The sequence below is a fragment of the Sander lucioperca genome, chromosome 12, assembly GCF_008315115.2.
Source record: "Sander lucioperca isolate FBNREF2018 chromosome 12, SLUC_FBN_1.2, whole genome shotgun sequence".
In the NCBI taxonomy this organism is placed as follows: Eukaryota; Metazoa; Chordata; class Actinopteri; order Perciformes; family Percidae; genus Sander; species Sander lucioperca.
The window spans coordinates 21,313,509-21,324,570 of NC_050184.1; the positions used below are offsets into that span (position 1 = coordinate 21,313,509).

Genomic DNA, 11,062 nt, shown 5'->3' on the forward strand with positions numbered 1-11,062 from the left:
TATAAAAAATTATATATATATATGTTATGACTTAGTTGATTGCCTTTAAATAAGTCGTGTACACAAAGCAGATCACAACATGTTGATTTGTGTAAATTGTATGTGAAAATGTATAAAAACAGTTACTATTAAACGACCCAAAATGTATGTGATATGAATATTCACTACATACAAAAATAAAACAGTAGACTACCTGGTAGATCCTCTGTCAGCATTTCCTCCCTTGCTTCTGTGTACATCTTGGCTAATGGGGATTTTCCTTGCACCATCTTGACCACCTTAGGCACTATGCCAGTGAATCCCTCTTTCCAGTGTCTGTACAAGTTGTAATGGCAAAATTTTATTTAAGCATGATTCTTTATATTCTTAGTCTTATTTATGTTTTACTTTGTCTCACAATGCTCAAAGTGAGTTTTTCTTATTCTCACGTGTTGAAAGTAGGAGCCACAAAGTCTGTGAACGTAATGTGTACGCTGAACAAATAGGGACTACAAGGTCACCCTAAACTATCTGTTATTTCTCCCTGAATAGTTGAGACTTCTCACATAGTTGAGATAAACAGGATGTCTAAACCTTGGGGTAGAAAGTGGTACTGAGGGGAAGAAGTGAAGTGGCTCCTGAATGTCTGACTATGTTTGATTGTAAGAAATATTGAGTCATATTTAGAAAGGGGGGCATGTCTTTCTATCTCACTGGAGATGCATATATACTGTGTGCTTTTTCTTCTTCGTTGAAGAGACCTTTCACACCAGAGCTGCGCGCCTTTTGTGAACCGTGTGCTTCCTGCATTTGCAAATGTAAATAAATACTCAAAGCGTATATATACTAAACTTTGGTTTAATCCTCAAATTGTCCTTATTTGTTTCATCTGGTGTTTTTGATACACACTCCTGCTGCTAACAAGAAAAACTTCCACTACAAAGTTCACCGCAGATGGATGGATCCTGTCAACCTCATCGCACAACTGAAAAGAGTTGACAGAAAGGAGAAATGCATTAAACTAATTTTACATCATTGTTTCAAAACTGAAAGACAAGGCTAGTATCATACAGTATGATAAAGGTGCAGGGCTCCAGACTTTTGCAACCATTAACCATTAATTTTGAATGGGGGTAGTAGCCGGGCACAACCGCAGCAGCCTGCACTGAAATGTTGAGATTGAGTCAACCCGACTTCAGGTTGCGGCTTTGTGCCCGTTTTGAGGCAGTGATAGAATGGCAGAATCCTTCAGGCGGCCGGCGGCGAAGGCGAAACCCCTCAGGTGGCCGAACTGGACGTCGAGGGCACTCAGGCAGCCGGGCAAGACGTCGAGGGTTCTTGGGCGGCCGTCGCCGCAGGCGAATCCCTTCTGGCGGCCAAACAGGACGACGAGGGCAGTGCCCCTCCGGGGGCCGAGCAGGTCGGCCAAGGTGGAGCCCCTTGGGAGGCTGCGCAGGCGAAGGGGCAGCTGGGCCGGGACCTTTCGACGGGTCAGCTGGACTGGAGTCAGGCAGCGGGTCAGCTAGGGTGGAGTCAGCCAACCCGGCAACAAGAACAGAGGTCGACAGGGGTGCCGACAGGTCACAAGGGGCAGGAGTAGGTCAGACCGACAAAGGCAAAGTCTCTGGGGCGTCAGAGACCGGCAGGGTCTGAGGTGTTTTTTACTGTACCCACACTGTTCTTATCTTTATGAGGATAGTCTGAGCTTTTTTCCCTCTCCTCTCCTTCATGTCATGCTGTATCTGTCCCTGCGAGAGTTAAGAGAGAGTTTTAAGTGTGCATGCGCGGAAGCTGCATGCTGCCTGTTCCTGCTCCAGCTGTTGTATATGTTGTTGTATACCTGAGTGGTAACAAAAAATAATTTCCCCCTGGGATTATTAAAGTATTTCTGATTCTGATTCTGATTTTAACTGGCTCCCCGTCTGTGAAAACAAGTTATTTTAAAATACTACTGTTGATTTATAAAGCACTGAGTGCTTATTAAGATTAAATATCAAATTATATTAAATTATTTGAAACATACAAGCAAAACCTTTGGAAATCTCTTTTAAAGTGCTCATATTACCGTATGTTCATTTTCAGGTTCATAATTGTATTTAGAGGTTGTACCAGAATAGGTTTACATAGTTTAATTTTCAAAAAACACCATATTTTTGTTGTACTGTACTGTACGCCCTCCAAATGAGGTGATAAAAAAATCTATTGACAAGCAGCAAACACACACACACACACACACACACACACACACACACACACACACTCTTATCTCTAAAACCACCCACATAGTCTTATTCTAACAAAATCAACCTAAGCCTTTAGTTTCATGCTTTCAAAAAGTCAAACTTGTAGATAGTTTCTCCTAAAGTTAAACCTTTAGATCGTTTTACACTTTAAAAAACTTTACCAAAGAAACTCAACAACCTTTTCTTTTCAATTCAAGTTTATTTTGTATTGCAAATAATACAAAACATGTTCCTAAATCCCAAAGGGCTTGTTGTACACTAACACAGTTCTCTCTGTTGACACACACTGATAATCATATAGGTCATTAACTACACACCAGTACTCTCCTGCGTCTCCCACTGACATATTAGAGATGACTAAGGTACCATCATTATTGTACCTGCTCACTCTGCTCATGCTCTTATACGTTACACTAAAGATTCTTCCCTCTGTTCGGTGTGACTTGATAAACCAATTTTGCAGCGTACCCTTTCTCCAATCTCTGCATCTGAGAGTGACTTCTTCTCCCTCTGAGAAGAGCTCTACAGCAGGGGGGCCAAATTTGGGACACACCACCAGATAATACTGTTGCCATCTCTTAGGCACTGCACAGGAGTACAAACCTGAGTGTTTTAACATTAGAGATGAAAAGACCAGCGAGTAGTTTTGGTCTACTGAAGGAACAGTCTGGTTGTGTAGTTCTTGGCCAGACAACAGATTAGACCAACGTGGGGGCTGTTCATCAGTGGAGTCAGCGACAGTGCACGGCAACACAGCGGTCTCTCCCACTGAGCCGTAGATTATCTCAGACTGTAGGATCAACTCTACAGTGTTACTGAAAATACACTGCTGTTGGTACATCACCAGACATCTGTACCGTGTAAGGTCTGTATTTCTGACGTTGGAAACACGAAGAGCTGATGTGTTTGTCACCACTTGGTATCTTCCTCTAACATTGTCCATCACTGATGTCATATTGTCCCCAAAAACTCTGCTCCATGTTTCTTGCTCATATCTAGAGTCCCGTTTCAGCCACTGGACATCCAGATTATCAGCTGCTCCCTCACATGACAGGTCCACTGTTTCTCCAAAGATGACTGTGAAACCGAACGAAATTATTAAAGAACAAACAGTAATAGTGATGTTGTTGTCATGCGTCACGTTGCCCTCAGTCCAACACTCCTCTCGGTACGGGCCGGAGTCTGAATGGGTCAGGTTGAGGATGGTGTAAGAAGAAGTTTCCACCGAGCTGACAAGTCGTTGTTTCAGGTCTTCAGGTACTGAGGAGTTGATGGACCAGAGGTCAGAGGTGTTCCACAGGACAAGCTTCTCCTCACCAACAGATCTGGAGATCAGGCAGGAGTTGGTGTTGTTGGGGAGCTTGAAGGTGTAAGACCATCGTTCCTGTTGGACGATAATCTGTTCTGCTGCATGGATGTTGTTGATGAGAGCAAACAGCAGGAAGGAGAGCTCTGTGACTGCAGCCATTCTGCTCTGAGGTCGACAAACACTGACACCACTCAGCTAGTACGCTCTATGCCAACCCTCATCAGCAGCTGCTCTTTATCTGTTATCAAACATGAGATAAGAGAGAGAGGGGGGGGGGGGTCTGTTTGTGTGTGTGGTTCTGAAACAGAGATACAGGCATAAATCAGTAAAATGTAGACTCTATATAAATGTCAAATAATTATTACATGCCTAGCAGGTATATGCAATGTTATAATAAATGCTTATTACTAACCAAATATAAGACGTAGACATGCAGTAGTACACTATATCCCTGGTCAAAGATTAATTTGCTGCACATTAACTGCAACAATACACAGTCAACCAAAACATTTGGTCCTTCGAGACAGATTCAGCGTGGTCACCGTGGGATTGTTTAGAGATGTTCTCGGATCAGTATAGACGCCCAGTAGATGCCCGACCCCGCCGAGAGATCCGGCGACCAGCCTGGATGGAAGACTATGACCTCCCTCTCCAAGCACTGCAGCAGCCCTCTCCTTTGCCTCATCAAGTGGCAGTTCTCAGATATTTTAACTGGCTTCCCGTCTGTGACACAAGTTATTTTAAAATACTACTGTTGATTTATAAAGCACTGAGTGCTTTAGGGCCAAAATACATTTCTTTTTCATTTGAATTGTTACAGATAACAGCACTACAACACACAACAATATCTCTTCCCTCTGGTTAATCATTCACATGTTTGTCCAGCCAGCTCATGTCACTTCCAGTTAACTGAAGTTTTTACTGGCAAGAGGACAGGGTCATCACCCCATCAGAACACCCACACAACCAATGGCTCAGTGGGTCATCCTTTGGTACACCTGATCTCAGGTTCATTACTATGGGCTTAATATGGGCTTTTAAAGTCATGGCTCAAATAATGCTCCCCCTGGGATTTATAGTCCCCTTCAGCATCCAGGCCAAGGTCCTGGTGCAGCACTTGTGGGACAAACAGAGAGACTGGGATGACCCGTCTCTGCCTGAGGATGTGCTGCAGCCATGGCTGACATGGGAGGAAGAATTGCAGCATCTCTCCCAGATTCTACTGCCTCGCTGCTACACTGAAAAAAGGGAGACTGGTCACCTGTTAGATTTATCAAATTATATTTAGTATGTTTTTCTAAAGGGTTTTATGTTCTTAAGTAAAACGTGATAGCATTGTGTAGACTGCACGTTATATGCAGAAAGCGTGCACGAACATATTTAGCTCATGTTGGGATAAAGTAAGTCAATCAAGTGAATACCAGTTCTCATTTTATCTCACGATATTCACGCACGGGTGCAATGCATTTTGGGAAGAAGAAAGAAAAGTCAGCGCTTTTTTCAACGTTCCCAGTCCCACTTGCAACTTCCAGCTCAATTCACCCTGGGTCTATTCCACCATCGCTCAGCTCAACTCTGTAAGTATGCTTTGCTAATAGCCTGCTGGTAACTGCAATTAAATAATGTGAGACCCCCATTTTCGAAGACAGCAAAGAAAAAAGCAGTTTTTACAAGATGAAAGTGTGAATGCGCGGACCGCTTTTGTCACTTGTTAAGCACCTGCAACAAACGGTTGCGTAGCTCAGAGTAAGTTACAGACAGGTTTGTTGCAGCAAAACTGAAATTGTTGATTTTTGGAACAAGGTTTTGGTGAGTTTTATTTAGTTTTTGTCGAATTTGAATGAAGTGTGTTTTAACCAGATATTGTAGAGAGTAGACACCCTATCGACCGCTAACGTTACTGCCTGGCGCGGACGAGCCGTGGGGCCGCCATCTGCGTTTACACCAGACGCGAATAGAGCATCTGGCGCGAGTGATTTCAATGTGTTACTCGCGAATGATTTTATTTGGTGCTTTTTGTGCATTCACGCGTCTGACGCGAATTCGCGTCTGCCGCCCGAGTTGATAAATCTGGCGTCTATCTCTATATTATGTCTATGGTTTTAACCATGTGCTAACAAGGTAACGATAACATTAAAGTAATTTGAGCTAATGTTAGTCCCAGTTCTGGAAGCCAGAGATACTTCATTTCAGAAAGTGCACAGTTGTATTTTCCTGTGTTTACTGGGTAACGTTAAGTGTTTTAACTGTGTCTATTGAAAACTGCAGAGAAAAAAAAAGTACTTTGGGGGTGGGGTACTTAGCCCCAGCCATGTTAACTTTTGTGGCGCAAACACCCAAAATACTGCTTTGCCAGGAACTGCATTAATGTTTTTAGTTGTATGGTACATTTTGAGTAAGTTTAACCTTTTAGAAGAGACAAAGGGTCACTTAATCTACAAATTGTGTTTTTAATGGTTCTTAGCTGTTCATCTTAAATATGGAAGAGTTTAACTTGAAAGGCTCATGATTTAACGTTATATAACATATAGTCTAGTTTTTTTTAATTATTTCATGGTAACATTAATTTATGTTCTTGCTCTTTGTTGTTGCAGATGGACACTAAACTCACACTCTGTACATGTCATGTGGAGTCAGCTCTTTCACTGTGGGCTCACATTTGTGTGGTGAGTAATGTTTAAATTTTTTGCCTCACAGGGCAGGGTTCTGTAGTAGGCTATTCAGTTTTTCCCACAGAATGTCAGTCTAAAATGTTTTCTTGCATTTTGCAACCATTTTTTGAGATAGTGCCAGTATTTTTTACAACTTGTTGAACCTACAAATTTGACTACCCTTTTTGCTGTTTATTTCATGTTTAAATACAGGAGGGAGTCTGTAAAGGGAGATTTCCCAGTGGCCTATGGGCCGTTTTGGCCTGCCGTTAAATAATAACTTGACCAGCCGCAGCTATAATATAGCAAGCTTCTTTAAAAATTATAATATAGAAAGCAGGATAATCCAGTATGTGCCTTCTCCTTGTCTTTCTCTCTCTGTTTTTCTGCCAAATAATTTGTTGACGACCGTTAATAAGTCGGTGTTGATGACTGCCATGCTGCTGGCCACAAGCTTTAACATTCGTGCTACTAAACCCCATATGGGGTGCGATGGTCCGTTTGCGGACACATTTGGATCAATACATAACCATTCAGTCAATAAGTAGAGGCTGCAATCACTTTTTTGCAAGAAGGTTAAACTACTGCTTTTATATTGGTTGTATTGGCCATTTAAAGGTTAATTTTAATACTTCATATACATTGTTCTAAATATTTAAATAAAAATATAATTCCACAGGCTTCATTATAGACACAGTGATTGGTTTTGGACGATACTGTGTGCAGGAAATGGTGATTTTCCCCAAAAATCCTGATAGGAGTACCCCTAGTATGTTTTGTTGTTGTTGTTTGATATTTCATAATTTGACAGCATGTTTATTTTTAATTAGAAATACTTATATATGTGAAACCTTTCTTTGATTTATCCTTATTTATTTTATTTTTTATTTCTCTTTTTCAGTGACAAGTGATGCAGAAAATGCTGTGAATGTGGCGTTATAAAGCCTGCCCCTCAGTTTTACCAAGTAGGTCCCATGTATTACAGTTTTTCTTGATTGCTCTGACCCAGCAGTCAACTCAAACTCCACATTTTTCAAAACAGTTCACACAGGCCTAAACAGTGGCACTCATGGTCAAAATGACACATTTTGTTTGCAAAAGGCTCTAACCGTGCCAAAACATTTAAAATATTCAACAAAAGAAAAGTTTCCCTTCAAACAACACAACTTGCAAACAAGTGTATGAGCTCTTCCAATCAACCATTACACAGTGGACACCAAAATACAAAATACAGCACTCAGTGGGAATCAGTGCACCATTGCTTGTCATTGTGGCCTATTACTGTACGTAGCTTTCATGCCAGTGACATTTGTTGACAAATTTGCCTTCTTGCAAAGAATTGGATCCAGAATCAGAAATGCTTTGATGCAAATTTTATTGATTCCATTGATTCTTATTTTGAAACTATGGCTGAAAACTGAAATACTGTAAATATTACACAAAATACATGTAAACCAGCATACAATCTATTAGAGTATAAGAAATTAAGAAGATAAAAATAAAATCTATTACAGTAAAGTATAAACATCTATTACTGTAGAGTATAAGAAATAGCCACTATTGATACTCTTCTGTCTTAGACCTCTTCCATCCATGTTGGCAAAGAACAACACAGACGCTGCACCTTTAAGGCCTGTAGACTGATTGCTAGTTGAAGATTTGTGTGAAGGAGAGTCAAACAGGTGCTCCAGTGATTTCATACTGATGGAGGTAGTTTCTAATAGTTAGGAACAGATGGTTTTTGTTTGGTTACCATAGCTCAAACAATGGAGTTTGGACTGCTTGAATGACATCCATGTTAACTGTTCTGCTAAAGGGTGGGGGAAATGTGTCAATCCAATGAGAAAGGGTTAACACATTTGCAAGAGGTGTCTTCTGCTCTGCGGAGACAGTGATGATGAAAACCGAGTGGATCCCAGTTTCTTTAAGCAGGTCAGAGCAATCAAGAAAAACTGTAAAGCATTACCGGGTAAAACATAGTTTTTATGGGAATAATAATAGATTTCCATGTGCATATGTAACCTGCCCGTGCACTTTTATAACATGGAATGCACTTTTAATTCATTTGAATAGATTCCATGTGGCTGAAACCTCTCATCAAACAGATAGCTGTATATTTAGCTGCCATTTATGTCTTTGTCAGGATCTTGTCTCTGAAAGGGATTACTGGGTTCACATTAATGCACACCTGAAGAAAAATGAGGCTGTAACTTGCATGTTTTTAGGTTGTGACTTTCAAACAAATATCTATGGAACATTTAAATCCCACAAGAGCAGAACACACAATTCCTATTGATTAACAGATTTTAAACCAGGCATTGTGACATCTACCACTTTTGTTTCCCTAAATTCAGCTGAAAATACTTCAAACGATGATATAGGTGAGGTATACTTGGATGCACAACCAGATTCCAGTATAGATGCCCCAAAAGACCTTCCAAATGTAATAGAACACACTTTTGCAGCAGCTCTGTTAAAGTTAGAACATTTTACTCATGTACCAAGTACAGCAATCAGTGATTTTTTTGTCTGACCTTAACCACTTAACTAGCTCTCTCTCAAGTTCCCACACTGATGGTGTTCTAGTTGATATTTTTCAGAAGCACAACCTTCAGGTTGACAGAGATGTCATAGAGGAAATAACCACTGCTTTATGCACAGGGAATCCTATAAATAAAGCCATAGCTAAGGGTGGGACTTTGAGTTCTGCATATCAACGTAAGCAGTATTATAAGGCAAACTTTAATGTAATAGAACCAGTTGAATATATTTTGGATGCTAAAGCGAACAAAACCATTCAGTATGTCCCCATTCTTGAATCACTACGAGTGCTTTTGAATAGGAAAGACATCTTGGACAAGATAGTTTGTAATCACCAAACAGAGGAGACTTCAGGTGAAATTGTATACAGCTCTTTCAGGGACGGTCTGCATTTTAAGCAAAACACTTTTTTGTCAGGCGAGGAGTTAAGACTATCTGTAACTTTGTATGTTGATGACTTCGAGGTCTGCAACCCTCTAGGCACCTCCCGTAAAACACACAACCTTTGTGCTCTGTATTGGGTGCTGAGTAACCTTCCTCCTGGGTGTAATTCATCTTTGACCTCCATCTACTTAGCACTGTTGTGCAAAACAGACGATGTCAAGTGCTATGGCTATGACAAGGTTTTAGAACCACTTGTTAGAGATCTCAGGTCTTTGGAAGTTAATGGAATATTTGTTCCACAACTGGGCAGATCGCTTAAAGGTACAGTTCAGTCAGTTGCTGCAGACAATTTAGGAGCTCACGGAATAGCAGGCTTTGTTGAGAGTTTTACAGGCCCCTATTTTTGTCGTTTTTGTACTGCAACAGCCTCAGAAATTGCATTGAATGAGGTGAGATCAGAAACTTTTATCCTCAGAACAAAAGAAACACACGGGACTCATGTCAAAGCAGCCTTAGATAGTGGCAGTAACTGTTTTGGAGTTAAACGAGCGTGTCCTTTGACTAAAGCCCTTTCTCATTTTCATGTTGTCAGTGGTTACCCTCCTGACATTGCCCATGACCTCTTTGAAGGCATTGTGCCTGTTGAAATTGCAAGTTGTCTCAAAATACTAATATCAAAGAAGTATATCAGCTTGGATGATATCAACAATTCCATTCTTCACTTTCCAGACAGACAAAACAAATAAGCCTCATGTTTTGCCGCAAAATCTGTCAAGCAGGAAAACCATAGGCAGTAATGCCCATGAAAACTGGAGCTTGCTAAGATTGCTCCCCTTTCTAATTGGGCCCCAAATTCCTGAGCATGATCCTGTATGGCAAGTCTTGTTGGATCTAAAACAGATCGTGGAGCTTGTGGTTGCGGCAGTCCACAACGATGAGTCTATTGCATTCCTTGAAAGCAAAGTTTCTGACCATAGACAAAGGCATTAAGAGGTGTTTCCACAGAATAGACTGCTGCCCAAACACCATTATCTAGAACATTATCCAAAACTAATAACGTTGTTTGGGCCTCTTGTGGGTCTTTGGACCATGAGGTTTGAGGCAAAGCACAGTTCTTTAAAAGGGTAATTAACACAATGAGCTGCTCCCTCTTCTTTCTTTTCACTTGTCTCCTTTTGTGTGCATCTTAGTCCCAGAAATGCCTGTTACTAACCTAGCTCTGGGGAGTTTTCTCCCCGGAGTCCCTATGTTTCTTCTTCACCCAGAACATCGCCTTGGAATAGGGTGGCACCTACACCGGGGTCCTGGGTGCAGCTGTCGCTGTGGACCTACTACACCCTGCTACGCTCTGCGATTCCCCGAAGTGTCCGACTGCGTCCTGCTGCGTCCAACCACATCCACCCAGGCTGCTGTGCCACACCACACCCCATAATGCCCTGCTGTGCCCTACTATGACATGAACTACTACGACTACCACTGTGGCCACTGTTCCACTATCTTCATTATGACTATTATTGCCACCATTCACCACACCCCCAACTGGTGCCGTCAGACACCGCCTACCAAGAGTCTGGGTCTGTCCGAGGTTTCTTCCTAACAAAAAAGGGAGTTTTTCCTCGCCACTGTCGCTATAGCTACTGCTAATGCTTGCTCTTGAGGCAACCACTGTAATAGTTGGGGCTTCGTAAACTACAGAGTTTGGTCTAGACCTACTCTATCTGTAAAGTGTCTCGAGATAACTCTTGTTATGATTTGATACTATAAATAAAATTGAATTGAATTGAATTAAACGCACGAGTTGCTTTAAAAATGTGCCCCTCTCTCTGGCTGTGAAACATCAGTATATGATTGGCTACCACTTGTCGTCTCCAAGTATTGATAAACCAATTCTGGATGTGTCAAATGCATCTCTTGTCCCGTTAGGGTTTTTAAAGGAAGATTTGGCTCAATCTTTC

At 41.4% G+C, this 11,062-nt stretch overlaps 1 protein-coding gene and 1 long non-coding RNA gene across 4 annotated transcripts; one reads left to right on the forward strand and one right to left on the reverse strand.

Annotated features, from left to right (window-relative positions):
* Positions 1 to 2,198: 2,198 nt before the first annotated feature.
* Positions 2,199 to 3,718, reverse strand: LOC116045491. The gene is made up of 2 exons (XM_031293145.1): positions 2,393 to 3,718; positions 2,199 to 2,352 (listed from the first exon to the last, which is right to left on the reverse strand). Exon 1 carries the CDS (start codon positions 3,688 to 3,690, stop codon positions 2,455 to 2,457), a length of 1,236 nt encoding a protein of 411 aa, XP_031149005.1. The 5' UTR covers positions 3,691 to 3,718; the 3' UTR covers positions 2,199 to 2,352; positions 2,393 to 2,454.
* A 938-nt stretch (positions 3,719 to 4,656) lies between these two features.
* Positions 4,657 to 10,372, forward strand: LOC116045492. Of its 3 annotated transcripts, none has more exons than XR_004103933.2 (4): positions 4,657 to 5,108; positions 6,126 to 6,197; positions 7,084 to 7,147; positions 8,537 to 9,369. It is a non-coding gene; the product is annotated as an uncharacterized LOC116045492 (long non-coding RNA). The 3 variants fall into 3 exon arrangements; XR_004899092.1 differs by lacking the exon at positions 8,537 to 9,369 and adding an exon at positions 10,335 to 10,372 and having other exon boundaries at positions 4,658 to 5,108; XR_004899091.1 differs by lacking the exon at positions 8,537 to 9,369 and having other exon boundaries at positions 4,665 to 5,108; positions 7,084 to 7,232.
* Positions 10,373 to 11,062: the final 690 nt, after the last annotated feature.